We start from the raw sequence: 27,526 nt of genomic DNA on the forward strand, positions 1-27,526 counted from the left end.
TGCTATCTTAAGAATAATTTTCCCATACTGCACACTGGTCTTGACTTTGACTTTCCCTGGAAGTTTTAAAATTATTCCTTCTCATATGGACTGTACAGTTCAGCTTTTTAAATGAATTTTCCTTAAGTTCCACATTATGGTTCCACATATAAAAGTCCAAATCATACACTTCAAACACAAACTCAAGATGTGTAAGGACCCTTGCTCTTCAATGTTTATATATTAACCACATTACACCAGTGTTTACTTTTTTAAAGAGCTGTTATTATGGACTGGAAGGATGCACATTTGGATGGTCAAAGAAGGAACACCAGTTTTATTTGTAATGTGAATTGTCTGAATCTTTTACCCATTTAAAAATCAGGTTATTGTTGAATTTTGAGAATTCTTTGTACATCTTAAACACGTGTCCTTTGTAAAATTGAGCGATTTGCAGATGTTTTTCCCTAGAATTTTGTCTTTTCATTTTCAGTGTTTTAGGAGAGTAGAAGCTTTTAATTTGGGTGAAATTCAGTTTTTTAGTTTTGATATCGAACTTTCTTTTAAACGAAATCTTCTGTTTTCTTCTAGAAGCTTTAGAGTTTGGGGTACATTTTGGCTTATCCTTTGAATTCATTTCTGTATATAGTACCAAAGTATAGTTTGACTTTTGGTGTCGGTTTTTGTTTTTGCATTATGGATGTCTATCCAATTGTTCCAGTGTCATCTGTGAAAAAGCACTAATCTTCCATTGATTTGCCTTTTTTTTTCACCATTGTCAAACAATTGACCATATTTGTAAGTCTATTTTAAGACTCCATTCTGTTCCATATCTGTTACATTAACTATATAATCAGGTGGCAGTCTTTTTATTTTTCGAAAAGTGTTTTGGCTGTTCTAATTCTTTTTCCCATATAAATTTTAGTAATAGCTTGATGATTTCTTACCACTCCCCAACCCCACCCCCCAAAAAGAGCCCATTATGAATTTGATTGGGTTTACCTTGAATCCATAAATCAGTTTAGGGAGACTTGACAATACTGAGTCTTCTGATCAGTTTCTGATTAGTTCATTTTCTCTCACCATTTTATAATTTTCAACATACCTTGCACAAATTTAAACTTATACCTAAGTATTCCAGTTTATGCCATTTTAATGGTATATAATCCTCATTTTATAGATGAGGAAAGAAGTAACTTGCCCAAGGTGACAATTATTAAATGACAAAGCCACTTTGAAACTTACACTAATCTGGCTTTAATTATGATGTTACTTTTATTATGAAATTGTTGTGGTTACAGTGGTGGCAGAAAGGAAGCCCTAACTTCTTTTAACGAGAAAAATCCCATTATCATGCTTTTACAAAAGAATTTATTCCGCCCTGGCCAGTGTGGCTTAGTTGGTTGACTGTCACGATATGCACAGGTTTGTCAGGGCACATTTTTTAAAAGTTTATTGTTACTGATTAGAGAGAGAAACACCAATGATGAGAGAGAAATATTTCATTGTATGTATGTACCACAGCTTTTTTATCTACTCATCTATTGATGGGCATTTGTGTTGCTCCCAATCTTGGCTCTTATAAATAATGCTGCAGTGAACATGGGAGTGCATATGTTCTTTCGAATCAGTTTTGAGTTCCTTTCGGTATATACCCAGAATTGGTATACCTTATGCTGCAGTTCACTAGTATGAATTATTTCAAATTTTAAAAAATGTGTACCATTAGCATTTGAATGCCTACTGTGTGCTCACCAGTTAAGATGAAAAACATGATTTCTTTTCTTGAACAACTCCCATCTATGGGAGGGATCGTGAACACCATAATAGATGCATAAACATGGCAGTGGTAGAACAAAAGCTTTTACTTGGTTAGGATTGAGTACTTTTGCTTCATGTTTTAGAGTTCCTTTTTTTTTTTTTTTTTTTTGTAGTTAATTTGACAACTATTTAGTGGGAAACATGTAAAGAGCTTTGAGAGGGGGAAATCATTTCAGAAGGCTTTCTTTGGCTGGTGGTCTGATTCCTTAGGAAAGATCACTTAAGAAATAGCCTATGCATGGTGAATTCGATATAGATAAGTAGATATTTTTACAAAATGAGAAAGGAAATGTTAATTTGTCATCTTAATTTGCTCTTCAAGTCTTAATTTGAAGAGTATTTTGTTTTAATCAAGTGTATTGATGGCCCTGGCCGGTTTGGCTCAGTGGATAGAGTGTCGGCATCTGGACTGAAGGGTCCCAGGTTCGATTCCAGTCAAGGGCACATGCCCAGGTTTCAGGCTCAATCCCCAGTGTGGGGCGTGCAGGAGGCAGCCAATCAATGATTCTCATCATTGATGTTTCTCTCTCTCCCTCTCCCTTCCTCTCTGAAATCAATAAAAATATATATTTTAAAAAAAGTGTATTGATGACCTACAATGTGATTGCTCTCATTTATTTTTCAGTTCCTTTTATGAATGATAAAACAAAAGCAAACAGATTACCAGATAAGTGCTTTTATAGTTTAATTACACTTCATTATTTGTAATCTCTAAACCAAAACTTTATTCTTTAAAACATTTTTCTTTTTTTTTTTTCAGGTACCAGCATCAAGGTTTACAGTAATCAAGGTACTCAGTCTTTTCTGAAAATAAATTTGTAGTCTTGTACAAAGTAAAATATACAAGACTTTCTTTCCTCAGAGGCCAATCTATCTCAACGGTGCATTTACATAGTGACCCTACAATTGAACCTAGATTATTGAACCTATATAAATATATGTATGAAACTCAGTTGTTTTCCTTCCATAAATAGCTGAAGAGCTGGGTGTACCTGCTTAAGTATTTTTAGATTTGTTTGTTGTTAGGGCATCTATACTATTTTTCAGGTGGCTTAGCTGCTCAAATTTAGGTTTCTTTAGAATTACTCTTTTAAAAAAGGTTTTTAGCTATACTGATATGAATAAGAACACATGTACTCACAAGTACAGTAATAGGAGATCTATATACTATACTTACTTCGGAAGTTTGGAAAAATAAAGAATGGCTATAGATTGGCTTGGGGATAGTCAACTTATTGTCTCTCTCACTAGATCCAATTTAATATTGTTTAGATGTTTTGCCAAGGCCAACAGTGGTGTCATTTTGAATTAAATGTATGAGTTGTAAAATTAACAAATAATTTTATATAAAAGAAGCCATGGCAGTGACATTGGTTTTGGCTTGTTTGTATAGTAGTTAGCTATTCAAGTATAATGATTTGCTATTTGAACTACACAGATGTTCGAAGTCCAGCAGTACTCTGCTGCTAAACTCGGTGACTAGATTCCTACCTAGGAAAGCATGACAGTTGAATGGAGTGATACTGGCATGAGCCCAATAAAAGGTGTGTACACCTGGATACTTGGCCTAAGTTCACATTGTTTCTTCCTGCTGTCAATGCTACTGTTCAGGTTATGACAATTGTTCTTACAGGTCACGATTCTAACTATTCCTCAGTAACGATTCTGCTTAAAGAGCATTTCCACAAATATTCTCATTTATTTTTTGGCATAAAATAAGAGTATTTTTATATTAACTTTACAGATTGAGAAATTTCTTACGTGGGTACTTAAATCCACTCCGATACATTCTTGACTCTCCTGAAACATCTTTCTTGTGTGTGTACACCTAGAGGTTAAAAGTGGCTGATGACCAACAGCCATTTCACTAAATACAAAACTGGGCAATGGCATCAATTAATTGCCTACTACCTTGATAGGTACTTTTTATACTTGATCTTAACCAAAAGGCCTAGAAGCAATGGTAGGTACTTTTAAAATCTGATTCCAACGCCTTTATTTGCAGTATTTTAACTAAGAAATTTTTAAATAGTCATAAGCCTACAATTATTTAGTTTTAAACTAAATAATTCACAACTTTAGTCAATTATTAAGCAGAACTTTCCCTTCAAAAAATGAATTGGTTAAAGTTGTTCTGAATGCATTTTGATAATACCTATTGCAACAGAACATATGTATATTTCATGACCCAGTAGTTCTACTCTTATGTATCATATTTCCTACAGAAATGCTGTGCAGGTGTACCAAAACAATTGTACATGTTCACAGCTGCAATATTCATTATAATACAGAAACAAAACAACTGGAAAGGACGCTAAACTGTCTAGCAACAGAAGTTGAACATATTTACAACTAAATATGTGCTCAATTAACCCCACCAATTTTGTCAAGCAGATATTAAACCAAACTTCAATAATTACAAGACAAAAATTTAATGAAAAATGGTCAGTGGTATTTAATAATTCAAGGAGCTAAATAGTTACATTGGGACTGTATTAGAAATTTAAGATAAATGCTGAAATGTTACATATTATCATCATCTGATTCATCTTCTTCCTTCAAAGATTCCTGTTAAGAGAAAAAGTGTTTAAAATAAATTTCTAATATTACAACAATCTGAATCTAATTAGCCACTTATTAAACATACTTAATTGAAAAATGAACACTGGTTTAGAATAAGGCACCCAACTTATAAAAAAAGATAATTATATACCTTAGTCTAACAATCAATTGATTTTTGATAGAATACATACAATATGAAAGTATTTAAATATGAAAATATTTAATGTCCTGAAAACCACTGCCATTTTCACAAAGAATAAAATGGGGGGCAGGGGCTGAGAACCAGGGTAACGTTATCCCCATTGAGGATAACGTAGAACATTTCTTTCCTTAGTTCAACTCAACTTTTGTTATTTAATCTAAATCATAATTCTATGCTTATTTCCATGGAGTTTTCATGTAGTGACTTACCTTAGCATATTTCTCTGCCTCTTCCCTTATATCTTTTGGAACAATTTCATGTCTTCCTTTAGTTACTAGAAATTAAGCCATATATTTAAATGAATTAAAAACGAGGACTATATTGTGATTTGCAGTACTATGCAATCTACCCAATCCACAGGTATGGTCCCTTTAAGGTAAATATTGTAAAGTTGTACTTTTAATAAAACCAGATACTTTGAATTCATTTTTGTGTGTTTTTTCCATGTGAGATTAAATCTGCCCAAATTTAGCTTTTATGGAAAGAATGAATTATATTATGATAAATCTTGAGTGTTCGTTCATGGACAGCATGATTAATTTTTTAAACTGGCCTTGAAGATTCATGGTTACACTAAGCTACAAAGAAAAACTTGCTTTCTCGGTAATATTTTTTAAAAACATGAAACGGATGTTTCAAAAGTTAAACTAAATTATTCACAACTTTAGTCAATTATTAAGCAGAACTTTCCCTTCAAAAAGACTACTTGGTAAAGTTGTTCAGGCTTTCCTTGTTCTGAATGCATTTTGGTAATACCTATTGCAACAGAACATATGTATATTTCATGACCCAGTAGTTTTACTCTTATGTATCACATTTCCTACAGAAATGCTGTGCAGGTGTACCAAAACAATTGTACATGTTCACAGCTGCAATATTCATTATAGTACAGAAACAAAACAAAACTGGAAAGGACGCTGAACTGTCCAGCAACAGATGTTGAATAAATTGTGGTATATTTAAACAGAACACTATACAGCAAGGCAAATGAACAAATACTACTTAAAATACACAGCAACCCAAATGACTTACACAAATATAATGTTGAAGAAATCAGGGGTAAAAGAATATATATTGTATCATTCCATTTATATAAAAACTTCAACAGACAAAACTATGGTTTAGAATTTAGGATAGTGGTTACTTTTGGGGAGAAGGTAGAAGACTGATTTCAAGAAGGCCTAAGGGGTGATCTGGGGGCTAGTCTAGTTTTTTAATACTTTTTTAATTTTACAATTTTAATTTATTTTAGAGCAAGAAACGTCGATTTTTGTTCCACTAGCTTATGTATCCATTGGTTGCTTCTTGTATGTGCCCTGACAAGGGATTGAACCCACAACAACCTTGGTGTATCAGGGCAATGTTCTAACCAACTGAGCTACCCATGGAGGGGTTATATGACTGTATCCATATTGTAATAATTCGTCAATTCATTTGTTATTTGTATACATATATATCATTAACAAATTATTTTTTAAAAAGTCACCCAGTGGTAAATTAGGTTTGATACAGACAACTTGAGAGAATGCATAAAAGTAACTTACTTTCACCAACCCAGCTGAGCTCCAGTTCAAAAGCTTTATCCTTAACTTCATCATGTACTATGTAAATTCTAAAATAGGAAATTATAACATTTATTTATTTGGAGATCTACAAACACTGTAGTTAATGTACGGTCAGCACAAATTAGAACACCCATCCCTTATATAAGTATAAAATTATACATAAACACATTATACATAATTTCTATTTATGAACACTGGAAAATATAACTAATTACACAGAATTGATAAATACTACAAATGATTCAATATACCTTCAAAATCCATGTTTATCTTATACAGTGTTTTAGAGACATAACTAAAAAAGATAGCTCATAAGGAATACAAATGGGAAAAACCTCATTACCTGTGTCTTTTCAAGAATTTGTTTTTTCCACTAACTGGTTATTTTTAAAATAAATTAATTTCTAGTTTGCAATTATTAATGGTCTCTTCTCTCTGCAACTTCTTGGCTGGAATCATTGTAAACCCTTGTCCATTTTCCCCTCCTGGCCTTCAAACTACAATACATGCCAAATTTCAGCAAACAAGGAGGCACTGTCACATAACATTAAAGTAAAAATATCAAAAAATTAAGCATCAGCGCAAAGCTTTCCTATTTTATACTTTCTACAACCGTACACACTTTACTAATCCCTTGCTATAATATAAGGAGTCATCTTATTTTTTCTGAAACTAATAAAAGGTATGTAGTGCTGCAAAAGGGATGGCTTTTCTGCATGGAACTAATTAGTGTCTGCTGTTACACCTACACATAAAAGGGCTGATTTCCAGAAGCATTTCTCAATGGAGGAAATTGAGTTTATCATGTTAAACTTATAATGCAGTCCAGCCGGCATGGCTCAGTGGTTGAGCGTCAACCTGTGAACCAGCGGGAAGTCATAGTTCGATCCCCAGTGTGGGGCATGCAGGAGGCAGCCAATCGATGATTCTCATCATGGATGTTTTCCCCTCTCTCTCTCCCTCTGAAATCAATAAAAATATATATATTTTTAAAAACTTATAATGTAATTATAATGAATTTTTTAAAGTGGGTTCTGCTTCACAAGTGGAAAGGGAAGGGTATGGTACAAAAGGATGGGGGCGAATGAGGAGTGAGTGATGGACAATGAGCACATTTAAATACTTCGCCATTTTAATATTTTATTTACAAAAACTCAGTTTAAGCGAGATTAAGGGTACTATTTAGTACACTTATTAATAAAAGGCTCTCTAGCCCTAGCTGGTTTGGCTCAGTGGATATAGTGTTGGCCTGCAGACTGAAGGGTCCTGGGTTCAATTCTGGTCAAGTACCTTGGTGTCAGGGTCCCTGGCCCTGGTCAGGGTGAGTAAGAGGCAACCAATTGATGTTTCTCTCTCACATCGATGTTTCTGTCTCTCCCTTCCTCTCCCCTCCACTCTCTAAAAATCATGGAAAAATATCTTACGGTGAGGATTAACAACAACAAAAAATAATAAAAGAGCTCTCTAGGACTTTTCCCCTTGCATATATTATTAAATGTAAAACCTAAGACATCTATACAAAGACCTGACTGACTAGACCATGTTCATGTGGAATAGAGATGCTGTGAATTCTCTGGAGTATTGTTTATGACTTTAAAATATGAAAAGTTGACTTCAAACTAACATTTTATTGGACTTTTTGAAATATGCAAATGCTTGCATTCCTTGATCTACAACAGGGATGGGGAACCTTTTTTCTGCCAAGGGCCATTTTGGATATTTATACCATCATTCACTTAATATAATTCATTTAATACAAATTTATGTTGCTATGATAAAAGCTCCTAGATTTGAATTTGAGTCCCGCCTGCAGTTGCCTTGGCAGAGTCAGAGCAAATGATTTTGCAGGTCTCATACGGTCCGAGGACCAGAGGTTCCACACCCTGATCTAGAAGAATTATGAATTATGAAGCACTGCCACTCAGGTTTACTGGCTTTGTTATTGCTTACTATTAACTATTACTTAGCAACCTACTCTGTACCTTCAAACTTTCTTCAATTGTTTTTAAATATCTGAAATATTGCTCTCATCTTCTTAAAAGAACTTTTATACCTGACATTATCTTGCCCAAAAAAACAGGTTATTTAAATGAACCAACTTCATGGATCACCTATAGAAATAATTAGCTGTAAACTGAAAAGTTTGTGAATTAAAATTACTATTATTGGGGATTTTGACATTTGGGAAGTTAGGAACTATGAGATAAAATCCCCAGGGGTCCACTATATCCTCCTACCCTTGAATTCTGTCACCTGAACTCCAGGAGTTTATTTTGTCAAAAGCTATATTTTTCTCCATTCCATTGTTACTTAAAATATGGATATTGTCTTCCTTAATTCTCCTTCAAATATTAAATTCACCAACAAAACAGCCTATTTGAACTAATGGTTGTGATAAAGTGAAATATTTTTGTTAATGGTAAGGAAATTTCAACTTACATTTTTGCAACTTCTTTAACAACATCACGACAAGTCATTTCTTTCATCTACAAAAAATAAAATATATATTCAGTTAAGTTATGAGTTAAAAGAACACTTTCCACTTGTGTAACTATTTTAAGATTCTTTTCACAATCCATGTTCTTGTGATATATTCTCAGATATAAAACCAAGGAAAATAATATCCCAAAAGATAAGAGCCTAAATTTCTTGTTTCAGTTTAATGTTTTTAAATTATTATGCCAAAACTGATATTCTTAATGACCCTAATCTGGGGACCACTAATTTTGTGATAAGTATTAAAATTTATAAAAATCCACACCCCTTTGCCCTAACTGGTTTGGCTCAGTGGCTCTAGCCGCTAGAGTGTCAGCCTTTGGACTGAAGGGGTCCCAGGTTTGATTCCAGTCAAGGGCACATGCCCGGGTTATGGGCTAGATCCCCAGTAGTAGGAGTACAGACAGCAGCTGATCAATGATTCTCTGTCATCACTGATGTTTCTATCCCTTCCTCTCTGAAATCAATAAAAATGTATTTTTAAAAAATAAGATAGTGGTTATTTTTAAAAAATCCACATCCCTTTATGAGCCTATTATTCACAGGCAGACCCTGATGTTTAAAAGACTACACAAGATCCACAGAAATGATTAAGAAAAATTATCCTTTACATGACAAAAATGCAAAATGTTGGGGAAAACTTTGAAGAACCAAGAGCTGAGTGGGTTCCTAAAATATAGCTAGATTAGGTTTGGTTTTGAAGATAAATGGAATGCACAAGATAAGATCAAAAACACGTTTGAGCAAACTGGTGTTCGTATTCTGGATATGTTGGGGAGGATGGAAATCGTAAAAGAAAGGGTATTCATAAAGCAGTGCAGACTTGAGGTAATTCAATTACTTTATCTCTAAACTAGGTTCATTAGTATTATACTTTTGGTATTTATTTAGACTTTAAACATGCTCTGTGCCTGCACAGCCATCTGAGAAAGCAGGAACAAAAATCATAATCCTATATAACAGAGATGTAATATGCAAATGGTTGTTACGCCATAAAGCCTAACGACCGACCACGTAACGCGAGATCACGACCAGATCACAGATCAGCAGGAGGGTGGGGCAGCGAACTACAAGCGGGCAGCGGAGAGCTACAGGAGGGGGCAGGGCAGCAAGCTATAAGGCGAGGGGAGGGGGGAGCTACAGGAGGGCGGGGCACCAGGTGGAGAGCTACTGGAGGGCTACTAGTCTATAATAAAAGCTTAATATGCTAATTAGACCAGACAGCTGAATGACCTTCTGGATAAAGCCTCAGCTGAGAGAGGGCCAAGCCCCTTGCATGAATTTCATGCATCAGGCCTCTAGTACAACTATAAAAGAACTGGCATGGGCTCTTCAAAAAATTAGTATTGGGGGAAGGGGGAGGATTTAAATTATAAGAGAAGGAAACAAATTCAGTATGTGAACCTTAATTATGGTTTGAAAAACAGTTACAAATGACATTGTTGAGATTAATGAGGCAGCTCGATTATGGACTGAATATTAGATAAGGGTGATAATGGTATTCTAAAGAGATGAATGCTGAAGCAGTTAGGGATGCAGTGTCATAATGTTGGCAATTTTTGTTTCAAATCGTTAGAAAAATAGCATACAAATGGATAGACTGTTGGAAATATTAACTGCAATCTAGATGCAGATATTTATAGTACTCATATCTTTTCTGATTTAATTTTTATATAAAGTTAGGGGTGAAGGCCCTGACCGGTTTGGCTCAGTGGATAGAGCGTCGGCCTGCGGACTCAAGGGTCCTAGGTTCGATTCTGGTCAAAGGCATGTACCTTGGTTGTGGGCACGTCCCCAGTGCGGGGTGTGCAGGTCTATGTTTCTAACTCTCTATCCCTCTCCCTTCCTTTCTGTGGAAAATCAATAAAATATATTTTAAAAAAAAAAGTTAGGGGTGAAGTAAAAGAAAGGATCTTTATACTTTTTCCTTATGGGTTAAATTTCTGTATTTACTAAATTATCATACAAAGGCAAACTTGAACACATGTGAAAAGCCACATTTTTTTATTTTTATAAATATATTTTTATTGATTTCAGATAGGAAGGAAGAGGAAGAGATAGATAGAAACATCAATGATGAGAGAGAATACTGATTGGCTGTCTCCTGTACGCCCCCCACTGGGATGGAGCCTGGGATCCTTCAGTCTGCAGGCCAATGCTCTATCCACTGAGCCAAACTGGCTAGGGCAAAAACCACATTTAAAATGACATATCTTTACATATATTCGTGAAGTTCTTATCTCATAAAATAATAATTTTGGTGAACAGCAACAAGAAAAAGAAGGCAAAGCAATGATGTAAGTGGTGGTTGACAAACTTCTGCGAAGGACCCAACAGTAAATATTTTAGACTTTATGGACTTTGGTCTCTATTCCAACTATCAGACTCTACTGTTGTAGTGTGAAAGTAGCCATAGACTGAATGTGGCTGTGTTCCCATAAAACTTTGAAAAGTAGAAACCATAGTTCGATGACCTGATTTAGAGCATCTTTTTGTCATTTAGGTATACATGTTCCTGAAGTGAAGTGATCTTTCTCAATTCTTTGCTAGGATTTGTTGGTATTCCCATTCCTTGCTAGGATTTAACCTTAGAAAGACAAAAAGATACTTGACTATTCTAAATACTCTCTTCAAATTTCTACACAATAATAAGGAAAGATGAAAGCAAAAGGGAAATGAGTAGAAGACAGGATCTTAGTGCTACATCAGAAGTGTGTGATGGAAAAGAACACTGGTTTAAGAGTCATAAGGTCTAGAAACTATTCATAACCAACGTAATTCCATGATTCTAGCCAATGTATTTAACCTAGGATTGTGCTTGGGCTAAGTGATGCCTAAGGTCCTTTTGCCAGTTTTATTAAAACACCAAACATGACCCTAGCCAGTTTTGCTCAGTGAATAGTAAAGCAAAGTTCTGCATTAATATTAAATGTATATGAATTTTTTTTCTCACTGTAATTTACCAAAATACTCTTAAGTCATATGCCTGCCTTTCCGGGACCTTTCTGATTAGCAATAAAGAATTGGTAATATTAACTTGTTTCAATATTAAGTTGCTCAAATTGGCTAAAAGGAAAACCAACAAACTTTTAAGAAAACTTTTTTACACTAAAGATGGATTTCTGCTTCTTGGGGATAGAGAAAGTGGGTAGTTGGAACAGGACAGAGTTTCATGCCTTAATGTAGGTAGGAACAAAGGAAAGAGAAGCACTGGAGCAGTCACACTCTTAATGTAAGGCATCCACAGACAAAAGTGCTCCAGAAGAAAGAAATGATAGAATAAAAACCAAAGTTCTCAACCTAAGAAGGCTCATAGGGTTCCCATGAATGGCCTTGAAGGATTTTGTGAAATTACATGATACTTTGTATTTTTCTGGATTAAGGGTTTACAATAAGCAGATATCAAAATCATAAAGGGATCCATGACACAATTCCACAAGTAATATGTTACCAGCTTTCCTATTCAGCTACGTAGCAGCTTTAATAAGTTCTGCTCAAAACAGCAAACCATATGCTATATACTACTAGTACTTGGTAGAAAAGGTTTAGTTTGTGGTGATAAAACTTCATTACATGAGAATAATGATAGAGCAAAAATTCAAGCATTATGTATTACCTACCTGAAGCTTTTCTATTTCTGTCTTTGCAGCTTGCTTGGCCTTGCCAATAGCACAGCCCCAATAACCCTATTTAAAAAGAACACACACCAAAAATATATATATGTATATATTCAATTAATATACTATTATAAATCATTGATGACTACTGTTTATATTTAAAGGTTAATGAAAGAATGTTAAATGACTTTCAAAAGTAAGTCTGCAGAAATACAGTCAAACACATGCTAATGAACACCAAGGAGCTCAAAATATTTAAAACACCAAATTCTAGAAGTTTGAATATGGGTTATTTTTAATACAGATATAGCCAAAGAAAAACAAGTATCATTATGTATATTTCATGAACTAGAGACATTTTTGAGAGTAGGAATGAAAATTTTTTTAGCATTATAACAATGAAAAAAGTTATTTCTGAATTTCCTATGAGTTCTATACTCTAAACCAGCGGTTCTCAACCTGTGGGTCGCGACCCCTTTGGCAGTTGAACGACCCTTTCACAGGGGTCACCTAAGACCATCCTGCATATCAGATATTTACATTACAATTCATAACAGTAGCAACATTACAGTTATGAAGTAGCAACGAAAATAATTTTATGGTTGGGTCACAACATGAGGAACTGTATTTAAAGGGCCAGAAGGTTGAGAACCACTGCAGTCTAAACCATAAATCTTTATTATTTCTATTATAAATTGTATTTGTTAAATTAAAGAATGTCCATTTATACTTGCATGTAATGACAAAATGTAAAATCATTTTTTTTAAGTTACAAAAAATCTCAGAAGATGGTGAAAGGTCAAAGAAATCCCATTTAAAGTCCTTTTTTTAAAAGGGAAAATATATGCAGTCTTAAGACACTGCTACTTTTTATAGTAATAAAGAAAATACCACATATTCAAAATTTTATGTTCGCATTGCAGTTTTTATAAGCAGCATACTGAAAACTACAAATCTTTCCTCTGCCTCATATCCATAGGTTATTGTTATTAATGCTAAACAAAATGTTACATTCCTTGAGTGAATTTTAAAGAAACTTTATGTAATCTAAATATATTATTTCAGTGCTAGTAACATACTATTAAACTAAAAATAGAATTCCATATGATTCAAAATTACTCACGTATGAAACACCCGACGGGTCAATCATGTAGAGTTGTGCACCATCATTCACACTGTAAGACCCTAACATGAAACTTCATAAAAAGAAATTGTTTAAACCATAGTTCTTAATACCAGAAAAGTATTTTAAAAACACAGCAATAAAAATGAAATTGTAGCCCTAGCCGGTTTGGCTCAGTGGATAGAGCGTCAGCCTGCAGACTGAAAGGTCCCAGGTTCGATTCCAGTCAAGGGCATGTCATGTACCTTGGTTGCGGGCACATCCCCAGTGGGAGGTGTGCAGGAGGCAGCTGATCGATGTTTCTAACTATCTCCCTTCCTCTCTGTAGAAAATCAATTAAAAAATATATATTTTTTAAAAAAATGAAATTGTACTTTCTAAGATAAACTACTTATATACATATAAGTCATTATACACTTTGATAAGGGTAGTTTTAATGAAAACTAGTATGCTTTTGAAACTGTTCAAAATTCATGGGCTTTGTTTGATTAGTATTAAACTTTCTGATGAAATTTTCCTGGGAGGACAACAGTAGAGACAAAAGAGTAATGATAGATGGAATACTAATAAGAAGACCCAATAGGTAAAAACATAAATATGAAAAAACCCAAGGTGACAAAATTCCTGATGTGAATACACTGAATCTACCTCAAGCTCTTGTTCCTTCATTTTGGGGGGGCTAGCCCCTATATTTCTCCAATTATTATTCTGCAATAAGCCAAAGTAGCTCAGTGCATTTTTATATGCTCAACAAATTAAAATTGGGCTATGAAACAATCATGTTAATTACTGATTTTCTGAAATTGTAATTTCTTTCCTTTCCCTTAAGAAGTAGAAAAGAGCCGTAACCGGTTTGGCTCAGTGGATAGAGCGTTGGCCTGCGGACTGAAGAGTCCCACAGGTTCGATTCCGGTCAAGGGCATATACCTTGGTTGCGGGCGCATCCCCAGTAGGGAGTGTGCAGGAGGCGGCTGATCGATGTTTCTCTCTCATCGATGTTTCTAACTCTCTATCCCTCTCCCTTCCTCTCTGTAAAAAATCAATAAAATATTTCCTTTCCCTTAAGAAGTAGAAAAGAAACCAGCCTCATCTTCTATATCATTTAATGTACAGAATACCTTAACAGCCACCAGTTCAATTCCCACCACTAGCATCATTCCCTTCCATTTTCCACATGGCTATGAGATTTATCTTGCAGAGTATATAACTGACTGTCATTAAAGACCCTCAAGGTTTTTTTAGTATGGAGCAAACTTCTGTATGATCTGACCCCTTCCTACATCTTCAATATCATATAAACACAGTCTACACAATGAGGATACTTGACTACCTCCACATTATCTGAAATGCCCGTGTAGTTTCATACTAGTCCCTTTGCTTGAAATACTCTTATCAATGCCCCTACATCTCACATCCTCCTTTCCTTGCCAACATTCCAGAAAGAGACCATTCCCTAACTGGTGCCCCACTATGCATACATTTATCATATCACCTCTAAAATTATATCCATGATAACACATTTATCTTTCTGCCCCCCATCCCCCCACACTGGCTTGGCTGACTTTATTTATTTATTGAATATATTTTTATTGATTTCAGAGAGAAAGGGAGAGGGGGGGAGAGAGAGAGAGAGAGAGAGAGAGAGAGAGAGAGAGAGAGAGAGAGAAACATCAATGATGAGAGAGAATCATTGATTGGCTGCCTCCTGCACACCCCCTACTGGGGATCGAGCTCACAATCTGGGCATGTGCCCTTGGCCGGAATAGAACCTGGGACCCTTCAATCCGCAGGCCGACGCTCTATCCACTGAGCCTAACTGGCTAGGGCTGACATGTTTATTTTTTTAAGTTATAAACTAGGGGGAACTAAAAATGGTCAATGGGGGAAATAGGGGAACATATGTAAAACTTTCAACAATAAAGATTTCTTTAAAGTTATAAACATCTTTTTGAGGGAAATCTAGAGCCATGACAGATCTCTGAGAAGCTGTATTTGAATATTTACATCTAAGCTACATTTGAATATATACTCTAGGTCTTGATGAAACTACATCCCAGCTTGCCCCAGAATAAAATACCAGCATTGCACCTTAACAAGAAACTGAGACTAACAAGAACTTAAAATATATTTTTGTATGCATTCGTTACTGACTGCTAAAAAACTCCCAAGTATACAGATGGAAATTAATGAGAAAATCAAGGTGTCAGTAAAGTTGGCTACCTAATAATGGCAACACAGAATATCAGTTTGCAGTTTCCTGGGAATGTCAGGATCTAACATCAGAGAATGCTTTTTTGTTTTATTGAAAAATAATTAACATACACCTCTGTATCAAAGTTTTAGATGTAGAGCATGATGATTTGATTTACAAAAACTGTGAAATGATTACAATAGGTTTATTAGTTAACACCCATCATCTCATATAAGTACAGTAAAGAAAAAAATTTTCTCCTTGTGATGACACCTCTTAGGATTTACTCTCAACTTTTCTAAATATCATACAGCAGTGTTAACTATAGACATAAGGCTGTACATTACATCTCTAGTGCTTATTTATCTTATAACTGGAAGTTTATACCTTTAGACCAAATCACCTTCCTCCAGAGAATTTGTTATAGTCAAATTAAAATTATTACTATGAGTTCTATGTTTCATCATCAGTTCAACTCTGTATAGTGTTTTTCACTATTCAAAGTTTCTATTTTTATGTACATTGTATTCAATCACTGCCCTAATACCTCTTAGCATTAGTTCATATTTTTAAGGTATAAAAGGCTAAAATACTGGGAAAAACAGATATCTATAGTACAGATTTGAGTAAATAAATCAGAAAATTTCATACCTGCAGCCAAAAGGTCTAACAGCACTGTAGAGTGTATATGCGTGTACATACATGGCCACTCTGTCTGCAAGATGCTGGGGGAAGGGAGGAAAACAAGAGCTTATCAATGAATCTCTATTACTGTTCAAAAGCCTCCCCAACATGTTATCAACTTACTTTTAGTGGAATGTTATAGCCAAAGTTAGATCTAAAGTTGGAAGCTTCTTCTCTTGCAATGTCTGCTAAAGAACGAGCATCTGCCAACAAGCCTGCTACTGCCTGAAAGAAGTAAGTACCAATTGAATAGATATAACTATCATAAATCAGGGAAAGTACATAATTATTACAGGTTTTTAAAATATTTAACCAGCACCACCATGAAAACTAAGTTTTTTTGGCTTAAAGGTCTTCAAAAGACATTCTGGCCTTTTGATGCTTGATATGGGAATACAATTTAGAAATTTACCACGTGTGACTTGATTGCTTTGTCCAGTGATCACATTCAGAATGATTATAATCAATCCACCACTTCATTATAAAGATTAAAACAACAACAAAAATAATAAAACTTTTGGTCTTGGTAAGGACTGATCTTTCCTTTATTTAAAGCAGTTGTATGTTCAAAAAGTTATTAAAAGTTTTGGTCTAAGCAGCACAACCTCAAATCTCCTTTTTCTGCCTACTGATTAATAAATTGCTATGCCAAGCCAAAACTTGACAAGCTACATATCTTCCAAGATTAGTGGTTTTCAACTGCAGTTACCAAACCAAGTATTGAGATAGCCTAAGCACTGCAATGAACTCTCAAGAGTTGTGGGACATTAAGTTTGGGGGAAACATTTGTCAAAGCAGTTCAGTTTCAACATCAAATCATTCTTCACTCCTTTCAATACATCAAATCACTGAGAAGCTGGGTTGCTCTAATAAAAAATAAGTACTTCAAAAAAATCAATGTGGAACAGGAAATGAAGAGGGCAGCAAGTAATCTGATTCCAAACGTTAGAAGTTATACAGTTCACATTAATTGTAATTGTTTAAAAATGAAAATATACATATTCCTTTCATTCTATGTGTCATTTTTTTAATAGCTACTTAGGTTTTAGGACATAAACACTTAAGTTGTTTGGACCTAAATACATAATAAATAGAACCATTGGGTATGTTTTTGGCCCAGAGAAGACATGAAAAAAAAAATTACTGGAACATAAGTACTAGGAACCAAAAAAGTCTGGAAACTGCTTATTTAGAAAATTTTCAGAATTTGTAATTTTTAATAGCCTTTTATCTACTACTAATAGTAATAATGATGAAAATTCTTAACACATATTGAGCACTCATTACATGCTAATTAACATTTTATATAACTATTTTTAACCTTGCCAACAAATGTATAAGGTAGGTACTATTATCACCATAGTTTAGCAAATGAGGAAACTAGTGTTTTTAGAGTGACTTTCCAAAGGTTACCCAGCCAGTAAATTTCATTATTTAAGTCATCCATTGCTTTGGAGAAAGCTTATTGTAAAGTCTTAAAATTCTCAAATCACTTGAAGATGACAATTGTGGAAACAAAACATTAATCCTTCATTGTTCCTAATCCTCTTCAATGTCTACTGTTTTGCCAATTTCTGACTATAAGAAATGCCATCAGTTTCCTGGCTTTAAATAACAAATGGAAAAATTTGAAAATTCTAGGATAACAATTTTTCCATCACAAAAGGCCGACTCTCTAACCACTGACCAAAACAGGCCAGAGCCCAACTTCTCTTTTCTACACATATTTCTCACTCCTCTCCCCTCCTCCTTTTCTTAAGGCAACCTGGTTTTTCATATCTATTTCCAATCAAGTTATGAGAGCTGTTCACAAATGAGTAACTATCTGTGATTACTTCTGTGGCTGCTCTCTAATCTGTTTCTAACTCAATGCTAAAGTAATAAATGGGTTCTTTTAACACATCTTAATATAGTCCAATCAGTTACTTTACAAGAAACTGGACAAGGCAAAAGGAAACATTTTAAAATGTGACCTTACCATTCCAACATGGCGATCAACATTAAAAAGTCGTTTGTTGGACCCTTCTTCATAAAGTTTAGAAAGGACTAATTTTTCCACCCCAAAGACAACACCATCTTTACATCTGATTCCAATAGCTGTACTGAAACAAGCACAAGAAAATCAAAATTTTTTAATGAATTTCATAAACACAAAAATAGGTAACATTTAGTTTTTTAAAGCATGTCAAGTACTTTAAAACAAACACATTTGAAAACTATAAAGGGTAAACTACCTTAAGTGTAGTAAATTATAGCCATATAAATGAGTATCATGTGACAAAAAGGATATTAAAACTTAAGTGAAAAAAGATGCCAACAAATTATGTACAAAATGGCACAGTGTCTGGCATATGATAGCCATATTATAACAAATGTTGACTAAATTCATGCCTATTAAAAGTGGTACATTATATGCATTGAAGAGACAGGCTATACGCAAGCTAAAAAGTTAACAGTGACAAACTTGGGTGGATAGGTTATAATTCTTTTTTTTTTATTATCTTGCTTATTTACTTTTTCTGCACTAACCATGTACTGCTTATAATCCTATATAATAAAGAAAAACACCAACCAGCCAATCAGGAGTGAGTATGCAAATTAACCCAACAAAGATGGGAGGTTAAATTTCATACACAGGCGCTAGGCAGAGAGCAGAGAGGGAGAGCTGGCATCTTGGAGGACTTGGCGGAGTGGGAGGCCATGGGGCGGAGACAAGATCGCGGGGAGCACTAGGAATTCTGGGAATAGTAGTTTTGGTGGCAGCCCCAGGACCAGAAGCAGAATCATAGTTCTGGTGGCAGATGGATCTCCCTACACTAGACAGTGGTTCTCAACCTTCTGGCCCTTTAAATACAGTTCCTCATGTTGTGACCCAATCATAAAATTATTTTCGTTGCTACTTCATAACTGTAATGTTGCTACTGTTATGAATCGTAATGTAAATATCTGATATGCAGGATGGTCTTAGGCGACCCTTGTGAAAGGGTCATTCGACTGCCAAAGGGGTCGCGACCCACAGGTTGAGAACCTCTGCACTAGAGCAAAGTGAGCCTGGAGCAAGTTACTGTTGCAGTGGCGGATGGAGGGAAAACAAAGGTGAGAGACATAAGTAAAATCAGAGTGTCTAAGAAAAATTAAAGGGACGATATCCTAAAACTTCCAGGAAATCTCCACCAATGAAGCAAAGAAAAAAAAAAGCCTCTATTATTCTGTGAGCAACAAACCAAACTGAATTGGGGTTTCAGACAATTCACTCATATGATTGCAAAGACAGATAGAAACTCCCGGATTGGAGAGGGCTCCTCTGAGGGCTCCCAGATTGGAGAGGGTGCAGGTCGGTCTGAGGGACCCTCACATCCCCCAGTGCATGTATATAAAAGAATAAATTTTATAAAGTATATAAAAGAATAAATTATAAACTGTTTAAAACAAGATAGATCTTGCCCAACCGTGGCACCTCAGTGGTTGAGCATAGACCTATGAACCAGGAGGTCACAGTTCGATTCCCTGTCAAGGCACATGCCCGGGTTGCAAGCTCTATACCCAATAGGGGGTGTGTAGGAGCCAGCCGATCCATAATACTCTCTTATCATTCATGTTTCTATCTTTCCAGCTCCCTTCCTCTCTGAAATCAATAAAAACATATTTTAAAAAGAATTAAAAAATAGATCTTAAAGTAATCTCTTAAGTAAAATGTGGAGAAATTATATGTTGCCATTTTAAGATAAAAATACATTAATTATTTTATTTTCTAATCCTTTTAATAAAAGGAATTCTGATTAGAAACAACCAGAAAAATAAACAAAACCACGTACACATATTGCAAAGAATTTCAGACACTCCTTCCCCCACACTTCAAGCATGGCTCCCCTTTCAAGTTTTAACTCCTGGGCCCACCTTTCAAAAACCCTGAGAATCTGCAAAGCCCATCTAGCTTATTCAAATTCCTATTTATAAATCCAGTGCTCTACTGAATTCAACCTCTCTATCATCCCTCAAATATCTTATGTTCATTTTTGCTGTTAAGTCTTCATTGAGGTTACCCTGGGTGCTAGAATACACTTCCTCCTCACCACTGCATATTTAAATAAATTTCTACAAACTTTGGCAAATTCGCTGGAACTTAAACTCTTTAGCCTCAGGTAGCCTTTCCTAGTTATTCCAAATCATCATCTATTTTTCTCCCTCCCTCCCTCTCTCTTCTTCTCTGAAATCAATAAAAATATATTTTTCAAACAAAGAATGTCCTTGGTAAAGCAGTAATTAATATTATTATATGACAACCCCTAAGTACCTGTCTTTTTATTATCATACTGAAATTAAAGGTACTCAAAGTGCTTCTGCACGGGAAAAACTGTTTTGAGTTGTTCCTAGAACAACATCTATAATTATCTGAAAAGGCTATTAAAATACTTCTCATTTTTCCAACTACATACCTGCATGAAGCCTGATTTGCTTCACAAGCTTCAATAAAAGTAACAACATATTGAAGCAGAAGCAGATATGAGAATCTGTCTTCTATTAAGCTTTAATTAACTATTGTGATCTGCCACTCTTCTCACTACATTTTTAAATATATTTTGGATATATTTTTATTACAAATGTTACCAATATTTAATATTTTTAAATAACATTCATTTAAATTTTTATGGTAACATGCAATTGTGTTTATTACTGTTCTTTTGAATGATTTCATATTTTTAATTGTTTTAAAATCTAACATGGTAAATAAAATATATTTAAAAAAAAAAAAAAGCTTTAATTAACTATTGTGATCTGCCACTCTTCTCACTACATTTTTAAATATATTTTGGATATATTTTTATTACAAATGTTACCAATATTTAATATTTTTAAATAACATTCATTTAAATTTTTATGGTAACATGCAATTGTGTTTATTACTGTTCTTCTGAATGATTTCATATTTTTAATTGTTTTAAAATCTAACATGGTAAATATTAATAGGACCAATAACCTGCATAAATAAAAGCTCTTTAGGGTCACAGTAAAGATGGAGAGAACCTATAGTCTACATAAAAAATGCTCTTTGAGGTCCTAAGTATAACAGAATCTGGACACCAAAATTTTGTGTACATTTTTTTCTAAACAATCTAATCCTTATGTTATATTTCACAATTTTTCTTTCATATTATGATTCCTCAATGAGGCTAAAGAGGAAGATTATAGTTTAATCTCTTGCATATCACCTTCTAGGGGTATAAAATTAAGATCACGGTACTTTTAAGTATTAACTTATATGTCATTAATTAATTTGGTAGTTCCTATACTTAGGAGGCACTCAAAAATATTTGACTTTTAAATTCCCAAAATTAAATTTCTTTCTTTAAAAAAACTGATCATCATTGCCTGACTGGTTTGGCTCAATGGATAGAGCGTCCGCTTGTGGACTCAAAGATCCCAGGTTCGATTCCGGTCAAGGGCATGTACCTTGGTTACGGGCATATACCCAGTAGGGGGTGTGCAGGAGGCAGCTGATCGATGTTTCCCTCTCATTGATGTTTCTAACTCTCTATCCCTCTCCCTTCCTCTCTGTGAAAAAATAAAATATATTTTTAAAAAAGCAACTGATCATCATTCAATGCAGTAATATAATCTTAAAGTAATTTATTTAAATAAATGGTAAATGTTTTCTAACTATTAGTTTATAGGCCAGATTCTTAAGAAAATTAATATGCAATCTAATTTTTCTAATTTTCACTTTTGTTCCCACACAGCACTTAAAAGATTTTCCAAATGTTTTTACATAGATTTCATTCTTATTGTCAGTTATGTGAGTAGTTAGGGTAGATGTCTACACCTAACATTATAAGACTGCACAGAGTAACCCTACCTGATATCACTATTAAGTAGCAGCTAGGAGGAAAATTCACATCTTATTTTTTAAAGAATATTTTTTTAATTTAATGATTTTGAGAGGGGCGGGGAGAAGGGGAAGTGAGAGAGAAGCATCAGTTTGTTGTTCCACTTATTTATGCATTAATTGGTTGCTTCCTGTATGTGCCCTGACGATGGACCTTGGCATATGGGGGAGGATGCTCTAACCAACTGAGCTATCTTCCAGCCAGGGCGGAAAATTCGGAAAATTCACATCTTGTGATCCTCATCCAATATTCTATCATATCAGGTATTATAGATCCCTTTAAAAGAAGAACTTTCCGTATTTTTTCTTTATGCAGATAAAAACATCATTTATAGTGTTTCCATTTTTAAAAATTCCAATTTTATTTAAATGTAACAGTTTTAAATCATATTTAGAAATACTTAATAGAAAGCCAATTATTAAATACACAGATCCCCATAGCCCTAGCCTCAATTTTCTGGGTTACAGATGGTTTCAAAATGTATTTCCAGTTTTTCTTAGTTGATACTTCTCTTACCATTTTTTACACTAATGAAAAGTGCAAGAATGCAGAGGAGGGGAAAAAATAGTAACTTTCTCAAGTCTTTCTCCAGCTCCCTGGTCTAAGAGCCAATCTTCCTTTATCAACAGGAAGAAAATGTGTCAACTTTTTCTTGAATTTGACTCTCTTCTGAACTCTATCAAGCTTTGTATACAATAGCAAGTACATTTTAGCCTAAATTCTTAACAGCTTTAGTTCTATTGCAGTATCAAATACCAAAAGCCTATATATATACCAATGTATCTAATACAACATTTAAACACAAAACAAATTAACTTTGTTTTAAATCCTATAATAGGACTTAAAATGTATTTTTGCTCAAAAAATTTTTAATATTTCATAAACCATTAGAAATCCACATACTTTCTTTCTAGCACTCAGGAATAACTACTGAGCGCTAGCACATGCAAAGACAAATAAGTCTCCATAATCATATCCCAGTATTAAAGATACTAGTACAAATTTGAATAACTCACTATTTGCATATGGATTTTTCTAAAACTCTACAAATATTTCCCTACTCCACCTCTACTCCAAAAGCTTTCATTATTATTTTATTTTTTTTAATATATTTTTGTATTGATTTCAGAGAGGGAGAGAGAGGTAGAAATATCAATGAGAGAGAATCACTGATTGGCTGCCTCTTGCACGCCCCACACTGGGGATTAAGCCCACAACCCGGGCATGTGCCCTTGACAGGAATCGAACCCGGTTACCCTTCAGTCTGCAGGCTGACACTCTATCCACTGAGCCAAACTGGCTAGGGCTCATTATTATTTTAAATAACTGAGCTTAAACACCAACACCATTTGTTTAGTAGACCTGAAAAAAATTCTTTGAGATCTGAGTGAAATGCTATAATACAAATTCATTTTTAAAAGTCCTTTAATTCATCCCAAAGCTTCTTCAGATTCAAAAATACAATTAACATGTAACTATAACTGATGCAATTTCTTCAATAAAATACTCATAAAATTTGCCAAAGGATCATTTTAGTGCTTTATTCTAAACAATAAGAGATAAAGTAAAGGAAGTGAGTCCAACAGGAAAAGTATCTTAGTGATCCTACACCTTTTGGAGTGTGGCAGCAGCAGAATTTTTTTAAATCCCTGCAGAGAGGAACACATGACTAATGGCATAGGACATTTAAAAAAAAGGAAATACAAGTTAAAACCTAATGGCCAAAGAAAACAATGATATAAACCATGAATTTTAAAAAGAAATGGGCTAGCCCTAACTGGTTTGGCTCAGTATAGAGCGTCAGCCTGCGGACTGAAGGGTCCCAGGTTCGATAACAGTCAAGGGCATGTACCTTGGTTGCGGGCACATCCCCAGTAGGGGGTGTGCAGGAGGCAGCTGATCAGATGTTTCTCATCGATGTTTCTAACTCTCTATCCTTCTCCCTTCCTCTCTGTAAAAAATCAATAAAATATATCTAAAAGAAAAAAGAAATGGGCTAGCAAAGATGATAATGAATTTGGTTTTATACACTACATTTGAGACATGGTAAAATGTCCAAATCAAAATACAGGACTGGGACTCATGAAATCATTTGGCCTAAAAAAAGATCTGAAAATGACTAATAAATTGAGATTATTTTAAGACACATGTTTTGTATCAAAGTAATGTAACAAAGGCTAAGTACCAAAAATATAGAAAAGGAGATATTTAATAATATGCTAATTTCAAGTAAAGCAATGTTTCTTACCTACTGTTTTCCACAGCCTTCATAGCATATTCAACTTGAAAAACCCTTCCATCAGGAGAGAATGTAGAGGCTGACAGGTCATACTGGGAGGAAAAAGGCAACAATAAGCCTATAGTTATGTATCTTTGGCAATAATAACCTTACAATTTTTTTTCTAAAATGGCTTACACATCAGAAATGTGTGTTAACTCTCAACAAAGACTTTGCTTTAGCATGTCAGAGCAGCAACAGAAGCTAAGGCAAAAGTTACACGCTTTAGATTTCTGCTACTGGGAAGTAATAGATAGAAGTTCCAGATAAAAGCAACTTTTTTCCAATAAAACACAAAACTCAATTTTGTAATTAGTATGGTATGGCAGAAATAACACTGAAGTCAGAACATTCTAATAACTGTGGCACTAAACAAACTGAGGAGCCTTAGACAAATCATTTAGCATTAAAACATGTAATAAGCATGTTAGACACTATAAGGGAATATTAAGAATACTCATTCTTTAACGCCTTCATTTCAAATCAGACCAGGCACAAATCTGATGTTGGAGATACAGCAGTAACCCAGAAAAAGGACTATAATGAGCCCTGGCCAGGGCACATGCCCAGGTGAATACGGGAGACAACAGATCTTTCTTTTTTTTCTCTCTCTCTCTTTCTCTCTCATCAATGTTTTTTTTTCTCTCCCTCTCCCTTCCTCTCTCTAAAATCAATAAAAACATATTTTTTTAAAAAAGGACTATAATGAAAATAAAACAGATTGAAATGATAGGAGCAACTATTACAGACTACCTGATCAGGAAAGGTCTTGCTGGGGCAGTTAGTTATATTTAGTTATTTAGACTGAGTCCCACAGTAGTAACTAGCCATTTAGGATATGGAGGAGCCATCCTGGCATTTGGCCTAAAGACCTGAAGGTGGAAATAAGCCTAGCACAATCCAGGAAAAGAAGTAAGGCCACTGCGTCTTGAGCACTGTAAGTGGCAGAGAGAAAACTATCAGAGATATGTGGGGATAAACTATGCTGTCTTCCAGGATGGAGTAAGAGGGTTATATTTCTTGAGCACTGTAAGTGGCAGAGAGAAAACTATCAGAGATGTGTGGGGATAAACTATGCTGCCTTCCAGGCTGGAGTAAGAAGTTTATATTTTATTCTAAATGCAATAGGAAGTCATTGGAATGTAAAGGGGGGTTGAGGGGGGGGCTGATATAACCTAATTTTTTAAAAAAACATCATTCATCTGAAAAATGAATTGCAGTGGGAACAAGAGTGGAAGCAGAGATCAGGCATTCCAAAGGTGGTACTTCAACTAGAGAAAAAAAAGATGAAAAGCAGTATCTTTTGAGGGTAGAGAACCTCCTCCCTCCCCCCACAACAAAACCCTGCTAATGCATTGGCTCTAGGAGTAAAGTAAAAAAGAAATTAAAGGTGAATCAGATTTTTTTCATTTGAGCAACTAGAGCTGGACCATTCACTGAGCTGCAGATTGTAGGAGATGCAAATAGGAAGTAAAAAAGAAATTACAGGTGAATCATACTTTTTTTTTTTCACTTGAGCAACTAGAACTGGACTGTTCACTGAAGACTCGAGATTCTAAGAGATGCAAAATGGCAAGAAAACCCAGAGCTCTACTTTGGACATGTAGTTTGAAATGCCTGTTAAACCATCAGGTGGAGAGAAATGTCAAGTAGACAGGTCTTACTAGAAGTGATAACAGGTGCTTCCTGAAGATTCTTAACTCTACCACTATAACAAAAGGTTATATTACTAAGTGTTTTTACAGGGTCTGGAGAATGAAACACTATCAATCGAAAGTAATATTAATGCAGTTGCAAAGTCTATTTGCTACATTACTAAGCAACTTCTATTCCTAAAAACAAACACACAAAAAAACATGACAAACTTCAGCATCACATAACCAAATGGAATAAACCATTCCAAACATAAGCTGCCTATTATCAAACTCGGAAACCTAGTACTTGGGCTTAATGCTGAGTATCCAAATCCTGTGAACTGTAGAATTGAATGAACTCAGAAACCCATTATTCAACGCCTTCATGCAAACAACCAATCTATATTTCTAAACAAAACTATTATTTTCTATATGGAGAAATACATAAAAGGGGTAAACAAAAGATTGCATATATGCAGTACGTTTAACAAAGGAAATTAGCCGAACAAGTCCAACTTCAAAATCCTCAACAGTCTTGTCTATGAAAAGTCGGAAGCGGCTAGGTCCCTAGCTAATAATTTCAATGTCTGCAGTAGTGAGCTAGGTACTCTGTACAGGAAAAGCTGGGACACCGGAAAAACGTAAAGGATTCTTCAGATTTCACTTTTGAGACCATTTTTCTTATTAGTTCTGTCCCGGTAGAGTTTCCAAAGAAGCACACGGAGCGATCACTCCCCGCGGGGGGAAGATGGAGAAGGCCCCGTGAGTCAGCAGCACCCGGGCCACTGCACGGAGCCGTCCGCGGAAAGCGCGTCTCAGACCTCGGACCCTCAGCCGCCGGGCCTCGGGGGTTCCCAAGAGGGGCTGACGCCCAAACCCTTCCCACTGTGTCTCAGGCCCCACGAGTTTGCACTTTCGGTTTCCCGGAGAGGATCAAGAACGTGACTCAGCAATCCCCAGCGGCTCCATTTCACGGCGGCGCCGCCGGGCCCGCCACACCTGAGCTGCAGAGCCTCAGGTCCCGGTCACCGCAGGCCCCGGCCTAGAAATAAGCGTGTGGGAGGGACCACTGGAAGCGGCCCTCTTGGCCGAGAGCAGTCCCAGGGCACCCCGAATTGGCGCACCCTAAGCGGCCTGCCCGAGCTCCCTTCAACGCGAATCCTCCGACTCGGGTATCACACCGAGAGATAACGAACTCACCCCGGTGCCGATCGAGCTCATCCTGCCAAAAACCAGCGGAACGTGTAGGGTCTCAGGGCCGAAAGCGCTCCCGCTACACCGCAGCACGCACACTAGTAACAGGCTCTCTCATTGGCTGATCTCTCAACCAATAGCCTTCTCTGTGGTTCGTTCCTCGGTGTTTAGCTCCGGGAACAGAGGATTATGGGAAAGGAAAAGGAGGGGACAACCAAGGAAGGGCGGTGCGCAGAAGCAGAAACAAGGAAGGTGGGGTTAGGGCCAGGTAGGGGTTCTTCCTCTTCAGTTTCTG

General features: G+C 35.5%; 1 protein-coding gene across 2 annotated transcripts; it reads right to left on the bottom strand.

The window, feature by feature from the left end:
* Positions 1-4,216: 4,216 nt before the first annotated feature.
* On the bottom strand, positions 4,217-27,404 carry PSMA3 (proteasome subunit alpha 3). 2 transcript variants are annotated; one of them, XM_006099579.3, is made up of 11 exons: positions 27,238-27,401; positions 24,374-24,456; positions 18,219-18,342; positions 16,364-16,465; positions 16,208-16,281; positions 13,366-13,438; positions 12,246-12,311; positions 8,569-8,615; positions 6,109-6,176; positions 4,774-4,838; positions 4,217-4,368 (listed from the first exon to the last, which is right to left on the bottom strand). In XM_006099579.3, exons 1-11 carry the CDS (start codon positions 27,256-27,258, stop codon positions 4,324-4,326), a joined length of 768 nt encoding a protein of 255 aa, XP_006099641.1. In that variant the 5' UTR covers positions 27,259-27,401; the 3' UTR covers positions 4,217-4,323. The 2 variants fall into 2 exon arrangements, with proteins under 2 accessions (XP_006099641.1, XP_023619005.1); XM_023763237.1 differs by lacking the exon at positions 12,246-12,311 and having other exon boundaries at positions 27,238-27,404.
* Between the last annotated feature and the right edge of the window lie 122 nt (positions 27,405-27,526).

The sequence above is a fragment of the Myotis lucifugus genome, unplaced genomic scaffold (genome assembly GCF_000147115.1).
Source record: "Myotis lucifugus unplaced genomic scaffold, Myoluc2.0 scaffold_278, whole genome shotgun sequence".
Taxonomy (NCBI): Eukaryota; Metazoa; Chordata; class Mammalia; order Chiroptera; family Vespertilionidae; genus Myotis; species Myotis lucifugus.